This window comes from Staurois parvus, unplaced genomic scaffold (genome assembly GCF_062004578.1).
Source record: "Staurois parvus isolate SC_StPar_1 unplaced genomic scaffold, SC_StPar_1.0 ptg003136l, whole genome shotgun sequence".
NCBI lineage: Eukaryota > Metazoa > Chordata > Amphibia > Anura > Ranidae > Staurois > Staurois parvus.
In genome coordinates, this window is record NW_028320932.1 from 1 (window position 1) to 24,910 (window position 24,910).

General features: G+C 53.3%; 1 protein-coding gene across 1 annotated transcript in view; it reads left to right on the forward strand.

Moving 5' to 3' along the window:
- Positions 1–119: 119 nt before the first annotated feature.
- Positions 120–24,910, forward strand: part of LOC149428558 (protein tweety homolog 2-like) — a gene marked incomplete at its 5' end in the record, with an annotated part of 55,149 nt that continues 30,358 nt past the window's right edge. The window contains 3 exons of the mRNA XM_089667266.1: positions 120–269; positions 14,270–14,490; positions 15,756–15,851. Of these exons, the coding sequence (XP_089523392.1) occupies positions 120–269; positions 14,270–14,490; positions 15,756–15,851 (467 nt within the window). The remainder of the gene's footprint in view (positions 270–14,269; positions 14,491–15,755; positions 15,852–24,910) is intronic.

Genomic DNA, 24,910 nt, shown 5'->3' on the forward strand with positions numbered 1-24,910 from the left:
ATGAAATATGTTGGCTCTTCTGGAACCTTCAACACCCATCACCCCTCCAAACACCAGATGAAGTTTGAAGTCAGGCTTGCAGTTGGTGTTTCAGGGCAGAGCAGGGATGACTACAACAGAAAGCAGAGGAAGCCGACGCCATTTTTTCTCCTTTCAGTGCCGCGGTGGGAATCGGTTTCTATGGGAACAGCGAGACCAACGATGGGGTGTACCAGCTGACCTACTCCCTGGACGATGCCAATCACACCTTGGCCGGCGTGGACAATCTGGTAAGTGGCCTTTGCATCGGCGGTGTCACTGGAGACACGTCATTGGCCGTGGGGGGAACACACCATGTATGGTCCCAGCGGGCCCCGTGACGGGGGCAGCTGTTCAGACCCGCGCCGAGCTTCTCCACCAATTGGCTGCTGTGACATTCCTCTGGACTGTGACTAATGGCGGCTCTGCTGGGAAATGGCCGTTCCGGCTTCTCAAAGCCATCTGTCTGCAAGAGGAGAATACGGCAACTGGATGGAAGACGTGCCAACTGGGACAGCTGCCGGCAACAATGGATCATTGAGGAGCACCGGAGGCAGCTATTGGCCGGCCGGGAAAGAGGGATTCCAGGGGAAAGCTTCATGGACCCTTCATCCTTCCTGCTCCATGGATGGTCACCGGAGAATGTTTGGTGAAAGTCACATTCACTGATTTATAGATTTGTCCCTTGGTGACCAAACTCCTAGGCGGCCATATTTGCCAACAGTCATGACTCTGGTCTGGCTACCATTATCCCGGATCCAATCAGAGCCAATGGATGGGGCGTGTCCAGGGGCATTGTGGGGATGAGGGAGAATATAGAGGGGACAGGAGAGGAGACGTGTCACGAGATCCAGTTGTCTGTAGAAGATGTTCTCCATCAGCCCTCTACGTCCAACTTCTCCCCTCCATCCCTCTTCTTGTCCCTCCGTCCCTCTTCTTGTCCCCTCCGTCCCTCTTCTTGTCCCCTCCGTCCTTCTTCTTCTCCCCTCCGTCCCTCTTCTTCTCCCCTCCGTCCCTCTTCTTCTCCCTCCGTCCCTCTTCTTCTCCCTCCGTCCCTCTTCTTCTCCTCTCCATCCCTCTTCTTCTCCCCTCCGTCCCTCTTCTTCTCCTCTCCATCCCTCTTCTTCTCCCCTCCATCCCTCTTCTTCTCCCCTCCATCCCTCTTCTTCTCCCCTCCATCCCTCTTCTTCTCCCCTCCATCCCTCTTCTTCTCCTCTCCATCCCTCTTCTTCTCCCCTCCATCCTTCTTCTTCTCCCTCTCCATCCCTCTCTTCTCCCCTCCGTCCCTCTTCTCTCCTCCCCTCCGTCCCTCTTCTTCTCCCTCCGTCCCCTTCTTCTCCCCTCCTCCCCTCTCCCTCTCTTCTCCTCTCCATCCCTCTTCTTCTCCTCTCCATCCCTCTTCTTCTCCCCTCCATCCCTCTTCTTCTCCCCTCCATCCCTCTTCTTCCTCCCTCCATCCCTCCAACTACCAATCTCTCTTATACTCTTCTTCTTCTCAGTTCTCTTTCTGCTTCTCTGCTGTTCTCCGTTCTTCTTCTTCACCTTCTCTAATCCCCAATTGCTCCTCCTCTTCTCCTCCTTCTCCACTGTTCTTAACTCTCATCTTTGTCTTCTCTGTTTTTCTCCTCCTTCTCCACTCTTCTTTCTTCTTCTCCTTCCTTTCCCCTTCTTCTTCTCTGCTCTTCTCAGATCTTCTTTGTTTTCTCAGATTTTTTCCTTCTTCAGTCTTCTTTTCTTTATCTGTCTTCTTTTACTCCTTCTCCATTCATATTCTCCTCCTCCCTTCTACTTCGTCTGTTTTTCTTCCTTTCTCCTTCTGCATTCTTTCTCCTCCATACTTCTCTTTCTGCTTCTCTGCTGTTTTCTGTTCTTCTTCTTCACCTTCTCTAATCTCCATTGTTCCTCCTCTTCTCATTCTTCTCCTTCTCTGTTCTTATCTATTTTGTCCTTCTCCTTCTCCGCTCTTCTTAACTCTCATCTTTTGTCTTCTCTGTTCTCCTCCTTCTTCTCCGCTCTTCTCCTTTTCCTTCTGTGTTCTTCTCCTTCTCTTTTTCTTCTCCACTCTTCTTTGTTCTTTTCTTCCTTTCCCCTTCTTCTTCTCTGCTCTTCTCAGATCTTCTTTGTTTTCTTAGATTTTTTCCTTCTTCAGTCTTCTTTTTCCTTATCTGTCTTCTCCTTTTCTTTTTTTACTCCTCCATTCTTCCTCTCATTCTCTGCTCTTCTGTGGACTTCTCCTTCTCCACCCTCTCCTTCCTCTTCTGTATTTTCTTCCTCTCCTTCCTCCCTCCCTCTCGCTCCCCCCATCCTCTCTCTTCTCCTTCCTCCCTCCCTCTCGCTCCCCCCATCCTCTCTCTTCTCCTTCCTCCCTCCCTCCCTCTCGCTCCCACTATCTGCTCTCTTCTCCTTCCTCTCCTTCCTCCCATCCGCTCTCTTCTCCTTCCTCTCTCCCTCTCGCTCTCACCATCCGCTCTCTTCTCCTTCCTCTCCTTCCTCCCATCCTCTCTCTTCTCCTTCCTCTCGCCTCTAGCTCCCCCCATCCTCTCTCTTCTCCTTCCTCTCTCCCTCTCGCTCTCACCATCCGCTCTCTTCTCCTTCCTCTCCTTCCTCCCATCCTCTCTCTTCTCCTTCCTCTCGCCCTCTAGCTCCCCCCATCCTCTCTCTTCTCCTTCCTCTCTCCCTCTCGCTCTCACCATCCGCTCTCTTCTCCTTCCTCTCCTTCCTCCATCCTCTCCTTCTTCTTCCTCTCTCCCTCTCGCTCCCCCCATTCCCCTCTCTTCTCCTTCCTCTCTCCCTCTCGCTCCCCACCATCTGCTCTCTTCTCCTTCCTCTCTCCCTCTCGCTCCCACCATCCGCTCTCTTCTCCTTCCTCCCATCCTCTCTCTTCTCCTTCCCTCTCTCCCTCTCGCTCCCCCCCATCCTCTCTCTTCTCCTTCCTCTCTCCCTCTCGCTCCCCCCCATCCTCTCTCTTCTCCTTCCTCTCGCCCTCTCGCTCCCCCCATCCTCTCTCTTCTCCTTCCTCTCTCCCTCTCTCTCTCACCATCCGCTCTCTTCTCCTTCCTCTCCTTCCTCCCATCCTCTCTCTTCTCCCTTCCTCTCTCCCTCTCGCTCCCCCCATCCTCTCTCTTCTCCTTCCTCTCTCCCTCTCGCTCCCCCCATCCTCTCTCATCTCCTTCCTCTCTCATCTCCTTCCTCTCTCCCTCTCGCTCCCACCATCCGCTCTCTTCTCCTTCCTCTCCTTCCTCCCCATCCTCTCTCTTCTCCTTCCTCTCTCCCTCTCGCTCCCCCCATCCTCTCTCTTCTCCTTCCTCTCTCCCTCTCGCTCCCCCCATCCTCTCTCATCTCCTTCCTCTCTCATCTCCTTCCTCTCTCCCTCTCGCTCCCACCATCCGCTCTCTTCTCCTTCCTCTCTCCCTCTCGCTCCCCCATCCTCTCTCTTCTTCTTCCTCCCTCTCCTTCCTCCCTCTCTTTCCTCCCTCCCTTTTGCTCCCCCCATCCTCTCTCTTCTTCTTCCTCCCTCCCTCTCACTCCCCCCATCCTCTCATTGTGGGTCACGCAGCATCTGCTTCATCATGGGTCACGCAGCGCCTGCCTCATCGTGGGTCACGCAGCGTCTGCTTCATACTTAGTAGTGCTGCACAATGGTTTTCTCTTTCTCCCTCCCAGTCCTGATCTACCAATTTATGTTTTACTGATTGAAACCAACACACTCCATGCAGACGCTGCGCAGTGAAATACAGATCTGTTGCAGGTAGATGTACAAATCCATCTCTGATATATAGTAACGGAAATATGGATCCTCCATCCTATCCGGGTGTGAAAGTCCCACCAAACAGGACTATTGGGCGACGGAAATCCGCTGCAGTGTTGTGTGAAAGCAGCTGTTCCCTTTTCCTGCGCCCGCCCCCCCCCTCCTTACATAAGACGCAGGAAATAGCTGCTCAGCCCCCCCCCCCCTCTCTGATCCCGGAATAAAATGGCAGCGAAAGGCCGTCATGTCTTATTACCAGAGAAGTCAGTGGGTCTGTGTCTGCGCGCTCGCTGCGCGGCGGGATTCTGCACACATAGTTACATCAATTTGTTGCTTGAAAAAGTCGGTTCCGTTCCGCTGTTCACTCTGCTAATCCTGCGGCAGACGATCCGCCGAGACAGGAGCCCCATCAGAGGACGCGTCAGATATTCCCGCTCTGCGCCGCACCCGTCATTTGTATACTTGTCCCTCGGATTATAATAGAGTGACCTATTACGCATCGCAGAGTACATCCATCCATTCACGTCAGGTCTTGTTCACGGGAGCTTGCAATCTATTGTCAGTGGAAGCCATTTAAATGGTTGCTGTTGGAGGAAACTCACACAAATGCAGGAGGAGGAACATGCATACTCCATCCACACATTGTCCCTGTTTGGGAAGTGATCCTTGGACCCAGTTGTAGCTGTCCTGCATTCTCCACAATTAACCCCTTCAAGTCCGGACACTCCCCCCCCCTTCCAGTCCGGACACTTCCCCCCCCTCCAGTCCGGACACTTCCCCCCCCCCCCCCTTCCAGTCTGGACACTTCCCCCCCCTCCAGTCCGGACACTTCCCCCCCCCCCCTTCCAGTCTGGACGCTTTCCCCCCTTCCAGTCTGGACGCTTTCCCCCCCTTACAGTCCAGACGCTTACCCTCCCCCTTCCGGTCCGGACACTTCCCCCCCCCCCCCCCTTCCAGTCCAGACACTTAACCCCCCCCCCCTTCCAGTCCGGACACTTTCACCCCCTTCCAGTCCGGATACTTCCCCCCCCCCCCCCTTCCAGTCCGGACGCTTACCCCTCCCCCACCTTTTCCAGTCCGGACGCTTACCCCCCCCTTTTCCGGTCCGGACGCTTACCCTCCCCCTTCTGGTCCGGACACTTCCCCCCCCCCCTTCCAGTCCGGACACCTAACCCCACCCCCCCCCCCCCTTCCAGTCCGGACACTTTCCCCCCCTTCCAGTCCGGACACTTTCCCCCCCTTCCAGTCCGGATACTCTCCCCCCCCTCCCCTTCCAGTCCAGACACTTTCCCCCCCTTCCAGTCCGGACGCTTCCCCCCCCTTCCAGTCCGGACGCTTCCCCCCCCCTTCCAGTCCGGACGCTTCCCCCCCCTTCCAGTCCGGACGCTTCCCCCCCCTTCCAGTCCGGACGCTTCCCCCCCCTTTCAGTCCGGACGCTTCCCCCCCCTTTCAGTCCGGACGCTTCCCCCCCCTTTCAGTCCGGACGCTTCCCCCCCCCCTTCCAGTCCGGACGCTTCCCCCCCCCTTCCAGTCCGGACGCTTCCCCCCCCCCTTCCAGTCCGGACGCTTCCCCCCCCTTCCAGTCCGGACGCTCCCCCCCCCTTCCAGTCCGGACGCTCCCCCCCCTTCCAGTCCGGACGCTTCCCCCCTTCCAGTCCGGACGCTTCCCCCCCCTTCCAGTCCGGACACTTTCCCCCCCTTCCAGTCCGGACGCTCCCCCCCCTTCCAGTCCGGACGCTCCCCCCCCCTTCCAGTCCGGACGCTTCCCCCCCCCTTCCAGTCCGGACACTTTCCCTCTCCAGTCCAGGCCAATTTTCAGCTTTCACACTTTGACAATTGCGCGGTCATGCAACACTGCACCCATATGAATTTTTTAGCGACAGATAGAGCTTTATTTTGGTGGTATTTATTCACCGCGGGGATTTTAATTTTTTTTACTATATAAATGAAAAAGTCCAAAAATTTTGAAGTGTGTTTCTTATAAAATTTTGCAAACAAACTTTCATCATAAATCTCGGCCAAAATTTATTCCGTTATCTTTTGAGTAAAAAAAAATATAACCCAAATTAGTTATTATAATTTTTAACATTTTTTTTTACTTTTTTTTTAATATTTTTATTTATTTTTTACCATGGTGACACTGTACTACTTGTGGGGGGTGATGAAGATTTTTTTTTTTTACACTGATTGCTGTTACACCCATAAAGGCTGTAAAAGCAATAATTTCTCCTTCTCTCTGGCTGCATTCCTGCAGCCGTTGAGAAATACTGAGTGAGCTGTGATTGGTCACAGCTTGTCACATGGTACAAGGCTGTTGTGAATGGCCCTGTACCATGTGATCTCGGTGATCATTCACAGATTTCAGACGTAGTAAGCAATGATATCAGAAGTGACATCTTGCTTACTACTCTTCATGTGATCACTGATTGGCCAATCAGTGATCACATGATCGGGACCTCGTACAGAGGTCCTGTACAAGGATCGGTGTTCCACTGTGTTCGGAGGACACAGCGGGCACCGGATCGTGGTGCTGCGCGCTCCCAGCTTGAAAATGCGGGTGCCATTTATGAACTGCAACCTGCCCCTGGAGTGCCACCAACCGGCCGTTTATATACATGGGCCAGACAGAGGGGGGTAATAGAATTAATAGTATAACGGGTATCAAGAATGTGTGGTTCTTGTTCACAGGAGCTTGCAATCTATTTTCAACAGGGACAGTTTTAGTGGAAGACATTTAAATGGTTGGTTGGCTTTTGGAGGAAACCTGCAGAAATGCAGGAGGAGGAACATGCATACTCCATCCCGCAGAAATGTAGGAGGAGGAACATGCATACTCCATCCCACAGAAATGTAGGAGGAGGAACATGCATACTCCATCCCGCAGAAATGTAGGAGGAGGAACATGCCTACTCCATCCCGCAGAAATGTAGGAGGAGGAACATGCATACTCCATCCCGCAGAAATGCAGGAGGAGGAACATGCATACTCCATCCCGCAGAAATGTAGGAGGAGGAACATGCATACTCCATCCCACAGAAATGTAGGAGGAGGAACATGCATACTCCATCCCACAGAAATGTAGGAGGAGGAACATGCATACTCCATCCCACAGAAATGCAGGAGGAGGAACATGCATACTCCATCCCGCAGAAATGTAGGAGGAGGAACATGCATACTCCATCCCACAGAAATGTAGGAGGAGGAACATGCATACTCCATCCCACAGAAATGCAGGAGGAGGAACATGCATACTCCATCCCACAGAAATGTAGGAGGAGGAACATGCATACTCCATCCCACAGAAATGCAGGAGGAGGAACATGCATACTCCATCCCGCAGAAATGTAGGAGGAGGAACATGCATACTCCATCCCGCAGAAATGTAGGAGGAGGAACATGCATACTGCATCCCACAGAAATGTAGGAGGAGGAACATGCCTACTCCATCCCGCAGAAATGCAGGAGGAGGAACATGCCTACTCCATCCCGCAGAAATGTAGGAGGAGGAACATGCCTACTCCATCCCGCAGAAATGTAGGAGGAGGAACATGCATACTCCATCCCACAGAAATGCAGGAGGAGGAACATGCATACTCCATCCCGCAGAAATGCAGGAGGAGGAACATGCATACTCCATCCCGCAGAAATGCAGGAGGAGGAACATGCATACTCCATCCCACAGAAATGTAGGAGGAGGAACATGCATACTCCATCCCACAGAAATGTAGGAGGAGGAACATGCATACTCCATCCCGCAGAAATGTAGGAGGAGGAACATGCATACTGCATCCCACAGAAATGCAGGAGGAGGAACATGCATACTCCATCCCGCAGAAATGTAGGAGGAGGAACATGCATACTCCATCCCACAGAAATGTAGGAGGAGGAACATGCATACTCCATCCCACAGAAATGTAGGAGGAGGAACATGCATACTCCATCCCACAGAAATGTAGGAGGAGGAACATGCATACTCCATCCCGCAGAAATGTAGGAGGAGGAACATGCATACTCCATCCCACAGAAATGCAGGAGGAGGAACATGCCTACTCCATCCCGCAGAAATGTAGGAGGAGGAACATGCATACTCCCATCCCACAGAAATGCAGGAGGAGGAACATGCATACTCCATCCCGCAGAAATGTAGGAGGAGGAACATGCATACTGCATCCCACAGAAATGTAGGAGGAGGAACATGCCTACTCCATCCCGCAGAAATGCAGGAGGAGGAAACATGCCTACTCCATCCCGCAGAAATGTAGGAGGAGGAACATGCATACTCCATCCCACAGAAATGCAGGAGGAGGAACATGCATACTCCATCCCACAGAAATGTAGGAGGAGGAACATGCATACTCCATCCCACAGAAATGCAGGAGGAGGAACATGCATACTGCATCCCACAGAAATGTAGGAGGAGGAACATGCATACTCCATCCCACAGAAATGCAGGAGGAGGAACATGCCTACTCCATCCCGCAGAAATGCAGGAGGAGGAACATGCATACTCCATCCCACAGAAATGCAGGAGGAAGAACATGCCTACTCCATCCCGCAGAAATGTAGGAGGAGGAACATGCATACTCCATCCCACAGAAATGCAGGAGGAGGAACATGCATACTCCATCCCACAGAAATGCAGGAGGAGGAACATGCATACTCCATCCCACAGAAATGCAGGAGGAGGAACATGCCTACTCCATCCCGCAGAAATGTAGGAGGAGGAACATGCATACTCCATCCACACATTGCCCCTGGAAGTGATCCTTGGACCCAGTTGTAGCTGTCCTGCATGCCCCACAATAATAGAATGAATAGTATAACGGGTATGAAGAAGGTTTGGTCTCCTGAGGAACACCCCAACCCGTCAAGGCATGGCCTCCACTAGACCCCTGAAGGTATCGGCACCAAGTAGTCAGAAGCAGATCCCTCAAGTCCTGTAAGTTGGGAGGTGGGGCGGACTTGTTTTTCCAGCACGGCCCACAGATGCTCAATTGGATTGAGATCTGGAGATTTGGAAGTCAACACCCCAAACTCATTGTTGTGTTCCTCAAACCATTTTTTTGTAAATCATCAGCCCAGGCCACCTTCTTCCATGGCTTTGTGGTCCAGTTCTGACGCTCGCAGGCCCATTGTAGACACTTTTGGCTGTGGACTCGGGTCGGCATGGGATTTTGAATTAAAAGTTTTTCTTTAACCCCAATCTCTCGCAGGGGATCAGGAAGGAATCCCCCCCCCCCCCCCCCCCCCGCAGGAGCAAATTGGATCGTGCTTTGCTGATTCTTTTGCCTTCCTCTGGATCATCTGTGGGTGGAGGATCATAACTTTTTTTTTTTTTTTTTTTTTTTAATGGTTGAACTGGATGGACTTTTGTCTTTTTTTTCAGCCAGACTAACTATGTAACTTCTAACTATGTAACCCCAATGCATTCCTCTTTTGGCCTACTCGCTGCTCCATATTTCCAATATTGTTTTTCTCATCTGGATCTACGGATTCTGCCTGTGATCCTCCCCGACTACCAGCCACGTAGGTTGGTCAGACCTGACCCATAGACTGGAGGAACCGTTCAGGCCTGACCACTGCACATCACATAAGTGATAGACCACTTTACCCCCCCAACAACCCCGACCCCCCCTCCCCCCAACAACCCCGACCCCCCCCTCCCCACGTGCTTCTATCATTACAATCAGTGCCGGGGAACGAGGTTCTCCATAGATGACTATCCCTTTAAATAAGCCTTCGGGTGCCATGCATTGCCTGGAAAGCGGTGAATCGGGGGAGGGGGGGGGGGGGCGTGCAAAGCCTATGCGCAATTTTGTATGCCTGCATTTTGTTGTTGGATTATCCATTGTACAATCTCTTAGGATGAGATTAAGTGAATGGAGTGTAATATTCTCGTGAACAGGAGTGCGTGGCGTTGGACGCCTCTGATAACGTATATCCAAAACCTCCGCCGCCCCCCCCCCCCCATTATTCTCCCAGCTGAACAATGCGGAATTAGGGCTTCGCTGGCCGGTGTAGATAGAGCGGCTCTCAGCCGAGGCGGCGACATTTCTCTGCGGAGATGCTGCTGCTTTCTCTACAGAGCTGGGATGGTGTGTATAATCCCCTGCGTGCGCTCATTCCCTCATTCCCTCTCCCCAGAGGACAGAATGCTCACTCAGTGCTCCCTCCACCCATCCGGCTCCCCCCCTTCTCCAGGCCAACAGCTGGGCACCTCCTGTGTCTCTCCCCCCCCCCTCCGAGCATTCTGACCCTCATCCTGCTCCCCCGGGGTGGGTGGGGGGGGGGGCTCTCTTCTGCCTCGCTTCTCCCAATCCCTCCTGCTGCTCGTTATTGTAGTTATTGTAACCTTCTTCTGGCCGTTTAGTTTTATTTATCTGTTACAGGAATTTATACGCGCCGCGCGTTACGTGAATGGTGCGTTCACCTCAGTCCCCGCCCACCAAAGTGCCGTTCACAGAGGCTTTATTTGTCAGAAAGTAAAAATCTATCCAAACCTAAGAAAAATAATGTGACGCAATACATCTCACTGATTCCTGGATGTGGTGGCTGCATTCCTTTTCTTTTTTATCCTTTCTTTCTCCTCTCACTCTCCTGCTTCAGACTTCTCATTTGCCCTCACCTTCCTTCTTCCTCGCCTACCTTCTCCTTCCTCACCCTCCTTCTCCTTCCTCACCCTAGCCCTCTCTCTCTCTCACCCTCTCTCTCGCCCTCCTTCTTTCTCTCGCCCTCCTTCTTTCTCTCGCCCTCCTTCTTTCTCTCGCTCTCCTTCTCTCTCTCTCCTCGCCCTCCTTCTCTCTCTCCATCTCTCTCTCTCTCCATCTCTCTCTCTCTCCATCTCTCTCTCTCTCCATCTCTCTCTCTCTCCATCTCTCTCTCTCTCCTTCCCTCTCGCCCCCCTTCCCTCTCGCCCCCCTTCCCTCTCGCCCCCTTCCCTCTCGCCCCCCTTCCCTCTCGCCCCCCTTCCCTCTCGCCTTCCTTCCCTCTCGCCTTCCTTCCCTCTCGCCTTCCTTCCCTCTCGCCTTCCTTCCCTCTCGCCCCCCTTCCCTCTCGCCCCCCTTCCCTCTCGCCCCCCTTCCCTCTCGCCCTCCTTATCACTCTCTCGCCCTCCTTATCACTCTCTCTCCCTCCTCACTCTCTCTTCCTCCTCTCTCTCTCTCTTCCTCCTCTCTCTCTTCCTCCTCTCTCTCTTCCTCCTCTCTCTCTCGCCCTCCTTCTCTCTCGCCCTCCTTCTCTCTCGCCCTCCTTATCACTCTCGCCCTCCTTATCACTCTCTCGCCCTCCTTATCACTCTCTTGCCCTCCTTATCACTCTCTTGCCCTCCTTATCACTCTCTTGCCCTCCTTATCACTCTCTCGCCCTCCTTATCACTCTCTCTCCCTCCTGCTCTCTCTCCCTCCTCTCTCTCTCTCCCTCCTTCTCTCTCTCGCCCTCCTCTCTCTCTCGCCCTCCTTCTCTCTCTCGCCCTCCTTCTCTCTCTCGCCCTCCTTCTCTCTCTCGCCCTCCTTCTCTCTCTCGCCCTCCTTCTCTCTCTCGCCCTCCTTCCCTCTCTCGCCCTCCTTCCCTCTCTCGCCCTCCTTCCCTCTCGCCCTCCTTCCCTCTCTCGCCCTCCTTCCCTCTCGCCCTCCTTCCCTCTCGCCCTCCTCTCTCTCTCTCGCCCTCCTCTCTCTCTCTCGCCCTCCTTCTCTCTCTCTCGCCCTCCTTCTCTCTCTCTCGCCCTCCTTCTCTCTCTCTCGCCCTCCTTCCCTCTCTCTCGCCCTCCTTCCCTCTCTCTCGCCCTCCTTCCCTCTCTCTCGCCCTCCTTCCCTCTCTCTCGCCCTCCTTCCTTCTCTCCTCTCGCCCTCCTTCCTTCTCTCTCTCGCCCTCCTTCCTTCTCTCTCTCCTCGCCCTCCTTATCACTCTCTCGCCCTCCTTATCACTCTCTCGCCCTCCTGCTCTCTCTCTCTCGCCCTCCTTCTCTCTCTCTCTCGCCCTCCTTCTCTCTCTCTCGCCCTCCTTCTCTCTCTCTCGCCCTCCTTCTCTCTCTCTCGCCCTCCTTCTCTCTCTCTCGCCCTCCTTCTCTCTCTCTCTCCCTCCTCTCTCTCTCGCCCTCCTTCCCTCTCTCTCGCCCTCCTTCCCTCTCTCTCGCCCTCCTTCTCTCTCTCTCGCCCTCCTTCTCTCTCTCTCGCCCTCCTTCTCTCTCGCCCTCCTTCTCTCTCTCTCGCCCTCCTTCTCTCTCTCTCGCCCTCCTTCTCTCTCTCTTGCCCTCTTTCTCTCTCTCTCGCCCTCCTTCTCTCTCTCTCGCCCTCCTTCTCTCTCTCTCGCCTTATCACACTCTCTCCCTCCTCTCTCTCTCGCCCTCCTTCCCTCTCGCCCTCCTTCCCTCTCGCCCTCCTTCCCTCTCGCCCTCCTTCCCTCTCGCCCTCCTTCCCTCTCGCCCTCCTTCCCTCTCGCCCTCCTTCCCTCTCGCCCTCCTTCCCTCTCGCCCTCCTCTCTCTCTCGCCCTCCTCTCTCTCTCGCCCTCCTCTCTCTCTCGCCCTCCTTTCTCTCTCGCCCTCCTTCCCTCTCGCCCTCCTTCCCTCTCGCCCTCCTTCCCTCTCGCCCTCCTTCCCTCTCGCCCTCCTTCCCTCTCGCCCTCCTTCTCTCTCTCTCTCGCCCTCCTTCTCTCTCTCTCTCGCCCTCCTTCTCTTTCTCTCTCGCCCTCCTTCTCTTTCTCTCTCGCCCTCCTTCCCTCTCTCTCGCCCTCCTTCCCTCTCTCTCGCCCTCCTTCCCTCTCTCTCGCCCTCCTTCCCTCTCTCTCGCCCTCCTTCCCTCTCTCTCGCCCTCCTTCCCTCTCTCTCGCCCTCCTTCCCTCTCTCTCGCCCTCCTTCCCTCTCTCTCGCCCTCCTTCTCTCTCTCTCTCTCGCCCTCCTCTCTCTCTCGCCCTCCTTCTCTCTCTCTCTCTCGCCCTCCTTCTCTCTCTCTCTCTCGCCCTCCTTCTCTCTCTCTCTCGCCCTCCTTCTCTCTCTCTCTCGCCCTCCTTCTCTCTCTCTCTCGCCCTCCTTCTCTCTCTCTCTCGCCCTCCTTCTCTCTCTCTCTCGCCCTCCTTCCCTCTCTCTCTCTTTCTCGCCCTCCTTCCCTCTCTCTTGCCCTCCTTCCCTCTCGCCCTCCTTCCCTCTCGCCCTTCTCTCTCGCCCTTCTCTCTCGCCCTTCTTCTCTCTCTCGCCCTCCTTCTCTCTCTCGCCCTCCTTCTCTCTCTCGCCCTCCTTCTCTCTCTCGCCCTCCTTCTCTCTCTCGCCCTCCTTTTCTCCATCTCGCCCTCCTTTTCTCCATCTCGCCCTCCTTCTCTCTCTCGCCCTCCTTTTCTCCATCTCGCCCTCCTTCCCTCTCTCTCGCCCTCCTTCCCTCTCTTGCCCTCCTTCCCTCTCTCTTGCCCTCCTTCCCTCTCTCTTGCCCTCCTTCCCTCTCGCCCTCCTTCCCTCTCGCCCTTCTCTCTCGCCCTTCTTCTCTCTCTCGCCCTCCTTCTCTCTCTCGCCCTCCTTCTCTCTCTCGCCCTCCTTTTCTCCATCTCGCCCTCCTTCTCTCTCTCGCCCTCCTTTTCTCCATCTCGCCCTCCTTCTCTCTCTCGCCCTCCTTTTCTCCATCTCGCCCTCCTTCTCTCTCTCGCCCTCTTTCCCTCTCTCTCGCCCTCCTTCCCTCTCTCTCGCCCTCCTTCCCTCTCGCCCTCTTTATTCTGCTGCGGCAGGTGATGGGAAGTGCTCATTACGACACCTTTCCTCGGCCCGCTTGTCGCAGGCAGCAGCTGAAAGTCTCACATTGCGATGAGCCGCCTGTTGATGTCGCCTCCCGCAGGTGAAGATCCGTCTGTAATAGTGAATTCTGCAGAAACTCGTCATTAATGCGAAGGGAACGGAGCTTTCTTATGTCTTTTCTGTGCTAAAATAGAACATTTTTTTTCCTTTTTTGTTTAGTTTTATTCAGCGAAAACTATTTATTTATTTCAGGTACTTATATAGTGCCGTCCATTTATGCAGCGCTTTACATATATATATTGTACATTCACATCAGGCCCCGCCCCCGAGGAGCGTACAATCTAAGGTCCCTAACTCACATTCATACATACACATACTAGGGCCAATTTAGACAGGATCCAATTCACCTACCAGCATGTCTTTGGAGTGTGGGAGGAAACCGGAGTACCCGGAGGAAACCCGCGCAGGCACAGGGAGAACATGCAAACTCCAGGCAGGTGGTGGCGTGGCTGGGATTCGAACCAAGAACCCGAGTACTGCCAGGCGGAAGTGCTAACCATTTAGCCGCTGTGCTGCCCTATAACCTATATTACCACTAGCATCCAGCAGATGGCCTCCTCCTCCTCTCTCTTTGTGGCTATGCTGTGAAACAGACCAGCAGCCGGGAAGATCAGATTGCACAGACAGCAGAATGTGGAGGAGGGGGCGGAGATTTGCATATAAAGAGAACCTGTCACTAGTTAATACCTCTTTCCTTACTGCACTGCCGAACCTCTTTGTCTCCCAACAGGTGTCCAGCACCACCTACAAGATGAAGGAGAGCCTGGATCAGCACCTGCTGCGCCTGAACGAGATCTTCGCTGCCCACGGGGACTATGTCCAGACCCTGAGATTCATGCAGATCATGGCCAACAGCGTTGTCACACAGCTTAGCAGTCTTCCCAACTTTCAAGTGACCAGCGGACAGCTTTCCGCAGTAGCCAGACAAGTCGGCTTCATTGAGTACTACAGGTAAGGGGACCGCCCACAAGATGGGGACCACCCACAAGATGGGGACCGCCCACAAGATGGGGACCGCCTACAAGATGGGGACCGCCCACAAGATGGGGACCACCCACAAGACGGGGACCGCCCACAAGATGGGGACCGGTGCACACAGAATTCAAGAACCAGCCAGGAAGGCTCCAGAAAAATACTTTGGCCTTAAACCCCTCCCTGAGACCTCCCCCATCTCAGTCATAGAGGAACGGAAAATACTGTCCCCCACCAGATGTTGCAGATTGAGATCTGTGTGGAAGCAGGGGTCTCTCTGCAGAGGCCCAACCCACCTCCGCCCCCCCCCCCCCCAGCTAAGTCAGGGCCATAGCTTCGCAGTTAGCAAAGCTCAAACTCCCCTATTATTGGGGAGCATTGGTTTTGACTCCGCAGGAGATGTATCACACACCTGCAGAGATACAGAGAGCAAGGGTCTCAATTTGCAACCTCTGGCAGGGGACAGGCTTTTCTACTTTGGGTGGATTTTAATTGTTACAAACAACAGCCACAGTGTAAGTAGAATAGCCTGTCCATTGCCAGATGTTGCAGAACGAGACCCTTGCTCTCTGGGTGGAAGCAGTGGGCTCTCTGCAGATGTCCTGCTTAGTCATAACCAGAGCTGCCCAATCAGAAGTGAGGGAAAGCTTTGCTGGTCCCAAAGCTCTAGCCCTGACTCAGCAGGGAGTGTGTTAGTCTTCTGCAGAGATACCACTGTTTCTGCACAGAGAGCGAGGGCCTCAATATGCAACATCTGGCAAGGGACAGACTTTTCTACTCAAGCTGTGGCTGTTTTTTTTTTTAAAGAAGGTGAAAATCCGGCCAAAGTAGAAAAGCCTGTCCCCTGTCAGAAGTTGCAGACTGAGACCCTTGCTCTCTGTGCGGAAGCAGTGGTTATTACCAGCCTATTTAGGGCCCGGGATTGGTCAGTACCTGAGAGGTAGGGGGGCAAAAACTCTGCTGGGCCTGGATTGGCTGGCATTTTGGTTTGCACAGTTTTGACCTGTTTATGTGTGATCCAGATTTGCTGCCTTTAGCCGCCTCTTCAGGAACGCACAGGTGCAGTTTTGCGCGGTTGGTTGCGGTTTTAGCACTCCTTGCATCACAAAGCTGCTCTGTATGTGTGGGACCCGACGCGGGGGAGGGGGGGGTGACATTGGGGGTATTGTGGGGTATGAGCACAGGTTTACTACGCGGGGTTCAGGACTAGATGTGTTCTAAGAGGTGTCCTTCGTTGGTTGCAGATGGCTCTCCTACCTCCTCCTCTTCATCTTCGATCTGATGGTCTGCCTCGCCACGTGTCTGGGACTGGCTAAGCGATCTCGGTGTCTGCTGGTCACGTAAGTGTAGAAATGATCGAACGTTCAACCCATCATTGACCTGACTTAACCCCTCGCCTGCCGGGCACTTCTACCCCCTTCCTGCCTACCGGGCACTTCTACCCCCTTCCTGCCTACCGGGCACTTCTACCCCCTTCCTGCCTACAGGGCACTTCTACCCCCTTCCTGCCTACAGGACACTTCTACCCCCTTCCTGCCTACAGGACACTTCTACCCCCTTCCTGCCTACTGGGCACTTCTACCCCCTTCCTGCCTACCGGGCACTTCTACCCCCTTCCTGCCTACAGGGCACTTCTACCCCCTTCCTGCCTACAGGGCACTTCTACCCCCTTCCTGCCTACAGGGCACTTCTACCCCCTTCCTGCCTACAGGGCACTTCTACCCCCTTCCTGCCTACAGGGCACTTCTACCCCCTTCCTGCCTACAGGGCACTTCTACCCCCTTCCTGCCTACTGGGCACTTCTACCCCCTTCCTGCCTACAGGGCACTTCTACCCCCTTCCTGCCTACAGGGCACTTCTACCCCCTTCCTGCCTACAGGGCACTTCTACCCCCTTCCTGCCTACCGGGCACTTCTACCCCCTTCCTGCCTGCCGGGCACTTCTACCCCCTTCCTGCCCCCCGGGCACTTCTACCCCCTTCCTGCCCCCCGGGCACTTCTACCCCCTTCCTGCCCCCCGGGCACTTCTACCCCCTTCCTGCCTACAGGGCACTTCTACCCCCTTCCTGCCTACAGGGCACTTCTACCCCCTTCCTGCCTACAGGACACTTCTACCCCCTTCCTGCCTACAGGACACTTCTACCCCCTTCCTGCCTGCCGGGCACTTCTACCCCCTTCCTGCCTACAGGACACTTCTACCCCCTTCCTGCCTACAGGGCACTTCTACCCCCTTCCTGCCTACAGGGCACTTCTACCCCCTTCCTGCCTACAGGGCACTTCTACCCCCTTCCTGCCTACCGGGCACTTCTACCCCCTTTCTGCCCCCCGGGCACTTCTACCCCCTTCCTGCCCCCCGGGCACTTCTACCCCCTTCCTGCCCCCCGGGCACTTCTACCCCCTTCCTGCCCGCCGGGCACTTCTACCCCCTTCCTGCCTACAGGGCACTTCTACCCCCTTCCTGCCTACAGGACACTTCTACCCCCTTCCTGCCTACAGGACACTTCTACCCCCTTCCTGCCTACAGGACACTTCTACCCCCTTCCTGCCTGCCGGGCACTTCTACCCCCTTCCTGCCTACAGGGCACTTCTACCCCCTTCCTGCCTACAGGACACTTCTACCCCCTTCCTGCCTACAGGACACTTCTACCCCCTTCCTGCCTACAGGACACTTCTACCCCCTTCCTGCCTACAGGACACTTCTACCCCCTTCCTGCCTGCCAGGCACTTCTACCCCCTTCCTGCCTACAGGGCACTTCTACCCCCTTCCTGCCTACAGGGCACTTCTACCCCCTTCCTGCCTACAGGGCACTTCTACCCCCTTCCTGCCTACAGGACACTTCTACCCCCTTCCTGCCTACAGGACACTTCTACCCCCTTCCTGCCTACAGGACACTTCTACCCCCTTCCTGCCTACAGGACACTTCTACCCCCTTCCTGCCTGCCGGGCACTTCTACCCCCTTCCTGCCTACAGGGCACTTCTACCTCCTTCCTGCCTACAGGACACTTCTACCCCCTTCCTGCCTACAGGACACTTCTACCCCCTTCCTGCCTGCCGGGCACTTCTACCCCCTTCCTGCCTACAGGGCACTTCTACCTCCTTCCTGCCTACAGGACACTTCTACCCCCTTCCTGCCTACAGGACACTTCTACCCCCTTCCTGCCTACCGGGCACTTCTACCCCCTTCCTGCCCACCGGTCACTTCTACCCCCTCCCTGCCTACAGGACACTTCTACCCCCTTCCTGCCTACAGGACACTTCTACCCCCTTCCTGCCTACCGGGCACTTCTACCCCCTTCCTGCCCACCGGACACTTCTACCCCTTTCCTGCCTACAGGACACTTCTACCTCCTTCCTGCCTACTGGACACTTCTACCCCCTTCCTGCCTACCGGGCACTGATAGGCAGCACTGATGGGCACTGAAAGGCGGCACAGATGGGCACTGATGGACTGGCACTGATGAGCTGGCACTGATAGGCAGCACTGATAGGTACTGATAGGTGGCACTGCTGGGCACAGTTGCGTGGCACTGCTGGGCACTGATCATCAGTGCTGATCCCTCTTCTGACAATTTCCATGACAGTGCGAGGAAAGTGCACCCTCCTGCTTGCATGGCTGAGCTAAGGGCAGATGGATTCCAGGAAGTGCTACATCAGTCTACTGCCCTTATTCAAGATGGCCACAGCTAGAAATGCTAGGGGGTGTTTTTCAAAGTGATTTTTCGCCAAAAAAAAAAATGAAGACATGGATGGATGGATGGGGGAGATTGCTTTGAATATTGAAAATAAATTGAATCGAATTTCCGCGGTGCTCAGATTCAGGGTAGTTCCCCTTTAAGTTGGCATCTTAGCAGGTTTAAAACGCTGAATTCAATGTCAAAATGGAGGTAAATATTTGCTCTGGGGCCCCGGGGGGGATCTGACAAGGGCCAGACGTAGCAAATCCCAGACCCGCCATCGCACGTGTCTGACCCTCCGCCGTTACTATGCAGGCGCCAGGCGCAGTTTTCTATGGCAACCAACCGGAATGTCAGCCCGATGGATTCCATTCGCTGGGGGGATTGCCGGGGATACTTCCATCGCTGCAGTTTTTTCTCACCCAACGACTTCACACAATTTCTAGAGGATTCCGTCCCGAGTCGCGGGAGTCGGCATAACAGCGCCGGAGTGATATCCACCATTCACACGATACGCCGCCAGAGATGTTTTACCGCATTGTAAGACGTCTGACACCGCAGGTGCAACAGTTGTCACCTATGTGCCCCATTCACACTGCGACCCAGCCCAGCGTGGCACTTCGGTGTGCTGCCAGAAAATACAGACGTGCTGCACCAGCCCAGATCTCACTGCAGTGCCGTGCAGCGCAGCCCATCGCACCACCCGCCATGCAGTGAGTGAAGGGTACGTTTTGTACACATCATGTTACTCATAATAAGCCAATATGTTTTGGGGGCAAAGTTTCCCCCTTCATCAAGGCTTGTAAAGTCATGGTGAATCAAATAAAAATGGTGGACTGTGATAATGGAGAGAGGAGATCTATATACAGCACCATGCAGGCGTCCTCCCCTTGTAAAAGCTTTGAGCAGTGACAGGCCCTCTTTGTGTTTCCCCCTCCCTTTGGATTGTAAGCTCCACGAGCAGAGCCCTTCTACTCCTTCTGTACTGTAATTATACTGCCCCCCTTTATATTGTACAGCGCTGCGCAAACTGTTAGCTGCTTCCTTAGCTGCACCATCAACGTGAGGAAATCCTTGCCACTTCCGGGTTCATTTGTCACAGAAGAGATGGGGGAACAGACGTTCCTCCATCTCCTCTGTAGGAAGCACTTACTGCGGTCCCAGACCCCCCCAGAGGAACAGGCGAGCATGGGAACCATTGCGGGCAGTGGTGGCGGCGATCACATCGACCAAACAGCCGCCACCACAGGCTGAAATAATTGGTAGCAGGATCATGACTGCAGCCATACTATTTGTTGGCAGGACGTTATGTACATACAGGGGGGAAAAAAAGTATTTAGTCCCCACCAATGGTACAAGTTCTCCCACTTACAAAGATGAGAGAGGCCTGTAATTGGCATCATAGGGAGACCTCAACTATGAGAGACAAAATGAGAAAACAAATCCAGACAATCACATTGGCTGATCTGGAAAGAATTTATTTGCAAATTATGGTGGAAAATAAGTATTTGATGAATATGAAAAGTTCATGTCAATACTTTGTTATATATCCTTTGTTGGCAATGACAGAGGTCAGACGTTTCCTGGAAGTCCTCACAAGGTTGGCACACACTGTTGCTGGTATGTTGGCCCATCCTCCATGCAGATCTTCTCTAGAGCAGTGATGTTTTGGGGCTGTCGCTGGACAACATGGACTTTCAACTCCCTCCAAAGGTTTTCTATGGGGTTGAGAGCTGGAGACTGGCTAGGCCACTCCAGGACCTTGAAATGCTTCTTACGAAGCCACTCCTTCGTTGCCCGGGCGGTATGTTTGGGATCATTGTCATGTTGGAAGACCCAGCCACGTTTCATCTTCAATGCCCTTGCTGATGGAAGGAGGTTTGCACTCAAAATCTCACGATACATGGCCCCATTCATTCTGTCCTGTACATGGATCAGTTGTCCTGGTCCCTTTGCAGAGAAACAGCCCTTAAGCATGGTGTTGCCACCCCCATGCTTCACAGTAGGTATGGTGTTCTTTGGATGCAACTCAGCATTCGCTCTCCTCCAAACACGACGAGTTGTGTTTCTACCAAACAGTTCTATTTTGGTTTCATCTGACCATATGACATTCTCCCAATCCTCTTCTGGATCATCCAAATGCTCTCTAGCAAACATCAGACGGGCCCCGGACATGTACTGGCTTACGCAGGGGGACACGTCTGGCACTGCAGGATCTGAGTCCCTGGCGGCGTAGTGTGTTACTGATGGTAGCCTTTGTTACGTTGGTCCCAGCTCTCTGCAGGTCATTCACTATGTCCCCCCATGTGGTCCTGGGATTTTTGCTCACCATTCTTGTGATCATTTTGACCCCACGGGGTGAGATCTCCCCAGATCGAGGGAGATTATCAGTGGTCTTGTATGTCTTCCATTTTCTAATTATTGCTCCCACAGTTGATTTGTTCACACCAAGCTGCTTGCCTATTGCAGATTCAGTCTTCCCAGCCTGGTGCAGGTCTACCATTTTGTTTCTGGTGTCCTTGGACAGCTCTTTGGTCTTCACCATAGTGGAGTTTGGAGTGTGACTGTTTGAGGTTGTGGACAGGTGTCTTTTATACTGATAACAAGTTCAAACAGGTGCCATTGATACAGGTAATGAGTGCAGGACAGAGGAGCCTCTTAAAGAAGAAGGTGCAGGTCTGTGAGAGCCAGAAATCTTGTTGTTTGTAGGTGACCAAATACTTATTTTCCACCATAATTTGCAAATAAATTCTTTCCAGATCAGCCAATGTGATTGTCTGGATTTGTTTTCTCATTTTGTCTCTCATAGTTGAGGTCTCCCTATGATGCCAATTACAGGCCTCTCTCATCTCTGTAAGTGGGAGAACTTGTACAATTGGGGGCTGACTAAGTACTTTTTTGCCCCACTGTACATCAGCGAGTTCTTAATATTCCCTACCAGTGGGCAGCTGGTCCAGCAAATAGTGTCCCAGAAGCCAATGCTTCCTGCAATGCTTTATGCTCCACAGAGACAACAGGAACTGAAAATATCCTCCAAAGAAGCCCGGTGACAACCAAGCATTTTCCATGCAGTGTTAATACCTTTCTGAAGAACACTCCCGCCTGCTACTGAGCAACTTCTGTACCACACGGAATATAGCACACCAGTACGCTGCTAATGGAAGAGCAGTTTATCTTCCAGACCGCTTTTCTTGAGCACTCTCAGGAGATGTGTTTGCTGCTGTGCTTTCCTAATAGCCACAGTAGTGTAAGCAGACCAGGATACGCCCTCAGAAATAGAAATTCCAAAACATTTAAAGGGGGGGGGGGGGAATGAGCTTCTCCACAAAATCCACAATGGTGTAGAGTGGGACTAAATTACATACAGTACTTTACACTATATGTCCAAAAGTCTGTAGACACCTAACCATCACACCCATACTAGATGGTCAAAAAAAGTGGACTATGGTCCAAATTATTGAGTTCTGATGTGAAGGGTCCTGTTACTGCAAGGTTTGTGTGAAGAAACTCGACCATCCTGTACAGAGTCCTGACCTCAACCCTACTCAACACCTTTGGGATGACTTGGAAACACCAAGAGCCAAGTCTTCTCTTCCACTATCAGTATTTGACCTGACAAAAAGTCCCACAGACACCCTCCAAAATCTTGTGGAATGCCTTCCCAGAAGAGTAGAGGATGTTATAGCTACAAATATAGAACTGGTCAAAGAACTGGTTTGACCAGTTTGGTGCGGAGGAACTCAAGTGTCTTCCACAGAGCCCTGACCTCAACCCTACTGAACACCTTTTTCTTCACAGTAAGAGCTGTGAGAATGTGGAATAGACTCCCTCCAGAGGTGGGTGTGGCCAGCTCAGTGGATTGCTGTAGGAAAGTTCTGGATTCTTTCTTGGATACACAGAATATAACTGGATATAACATTTATAGGTAAAGTGGATCCAGGGAATATCCGATTGCCTCTCGGGGGGTCAGGAAGGAATTTTTTCCCTGCAGGAGCAAATTGGATCGTGCTTTGCTGGGTTTTTGCCTTCCTCTGGATCAACTGTGGGTGTAGGATTATAACTTTTTTTTTTAATGGTTGAACTGGATTGATTTTTGTCTTTTTTTTTCAGCCAGACTAACTATGTAAAACTATGTCAGGTGTCCACAAACTCATGGCCATATTGTGTAGCTATCAGTAAGACCCCCATGTTGGGAAAGTCTCTGGAGATAAATAAACTATGTTGGGAATAAGACCATCAGCCTCTTCCTGGATTTGGAATTAGATAGCCTACAAGCCCATATATGTGTGATGGTCAGGTGCCTACAAGCCCATATATGTGTGATGGTAAGGTGCCTACAAGCTCATATATGTGTGATGGTAAGGTTCCTACAAGCTCATATATGTGTGATGGAAGGGTGCCTACAAGCTCATGTATGTGTGATGGTAAGGTGCCTACAAGCTCATGTATGTGTGATGGTAAGGAGCCTACAAACTCATATATGTGTGATGGTAAGGTGCCTACAAGCTCATATATGTGTGATGGTAAGGAGGCTACAAGCTCATATATGTGTGATGGTAAGGTGCCTACAAGCTCATATATGTGTGATGGTAGGGTGCCTACAAGCTCATGTATGTGTGATGGTAAGGTGCCTACAAGCTCATATATGTGTGATGGTAAGGTGCCTACAAGCTCATATATGTGTGATGGTAAGGTGCCTACAAGCTCATATATGTGTTATGGTAAGGTGCCTACAAGCTCATATATGTGTGATGGTAGGGTGCCTACAAGCTCATATATGTGTGATGGTAGGGTGCCTACAAGCTCATATACGTGTGATGGTAGGGTGCCTACAAGCTCATGTATGTGTGATGGTAGGGTGCCTACAAGCTCATATATGTGTGGTGGTCAGGTGTCCACAAACTCTTGGTCATTGAGTGGTGCTATAAGCAAGGTCCCTATGTTCGTATTGTCTGTGGAGATGAAGAGCCTAAAGAACGTGTGTTGTGAATGAGACTACCAGCCTCCTCTTGGTTTTGGAATGGGATATCCTACAAGCTCATATATGTGTGATGGTCAGGTGTCCTCAAACTCTTGGTCATATAGTGTCGTCTGGTCCCATTCACCAAGACTGAGCGGTCACAAAGGTGGTGGTGTCGGCCTGCTCCTATCACCGCTGAGCACCTTCCAGGTCCTCCCTAACCCCCCCTCCCTAACCTTCTCCTCCTTCGAGGCTCACTGCATCCGGCTCTTCTCACCCGCCCCCCTAAGGATCGCAGTGATCTACAGGCCCCCCGGATCCATAGCCCGCTTCCTGGATGACTTCGCCGCCTGGCTTCCCTTCTTCCTCTCCTCTGAGCTACCGACCATCATCCTCGGGGACTTCAACATCCCCATCAATGACAACACCCCAGCTACTTCCCAACTCCTCCACCTAACCTCCTCCTTCACACTCACACAATACACTCAATCCTCCACCCACATCAATGGGAACACCCTGGACCTCGTCTTCTCCCACCTCTGTACCCTTAACCACTTCACTAACACCCCCTTCCCTCTCTCCGACCACCACCTCCTCACGTTCTCCACCTCCCCTTCTCCTAACTCCCCCCCCCAGTGCGCCAAACCATCACCAGCCGCAACCTCCGCAACCTGCACCCGGCCCCCCTCCACTCGGCTGCCGACCGCTTACACGACAGCATCCTTCCACTGTCATGTCCTGACCTAGCCACCACCGCGTACAACGACTCACTATCAGCTACCCTAGACTCTCTGGCACCCCTAACCACACGCAACATCAAACCCAGACCGCTCCAACCATGGCAGAATGACCACACTAAATGCCTCAAACGTCGCAGTCGTGCGCTGGAGAGACTATGGCTCAAAACCAGGTCCCCTCATGCATTCTCCCTCTACAAATCTGCCTTCCTCACCTACACCTCCTCCCTCCACGCCGCCAAGCAGGCCTACTTTGTTAACCTGATTAACACCCTCTCAAACTGCCCTCGCCGACTCTTCTCCACCTTCAACTCCCTGCTCTCTCCCCCCCCTCCTCCACTCAGTACCTCACTTACCGCCCACGAGATTGCCACTCATCTCCACAACAAGATTGACGCAATCCGCAAGGACATAGTCAACTTGCAATCTACCTCCCCATCTAGCCTCCCCCCTTCCATCACCCTCTCATCTCTCCCCTCCTCTGACCTCGCAACGGCACTGCCCCCCACCACACCCAAGGCCCTGCCTACCGTAACCCCCCCATCACTGCACTCCTTCAGCCCTACTACCACTGAGGAAGTCAGCAGAGTCTTCTCAGAAGCCCGCCTCACTACCTGCCCACTGGACCCTATCCCCTCTCAACTCCTCCGGTCACCCCCCTCTTCCCTCATCCGCTCCCTTACCCACATCTTCAATCTCTCCCTCTCTACTGGCGTCTTCCCCTCCCCCCTAAAACATGCGCACATCACCCCCATACTCAAAAAGCCCTCCCTGGACCCCACTGACCTCAACAACCTCAGACCAATTTCCCTGCTGCCACTCACTTCCAAGCTCCTTGAGCGCTTGGTCTTCGATCGCCTAAGCGCCCACCTAACTGACAGCAACCTCCTTGACCCACTACAGTCCGGCTTCCATCCCCTACACTCCACCGAAACTGCCCTCCTCAAAATCACCAACGATCTATTAACCGCCAAAGCCAAAGGCGACTACTCTATCCTCCTTCTCCTAGACCTCTCCGCGGCCTTTG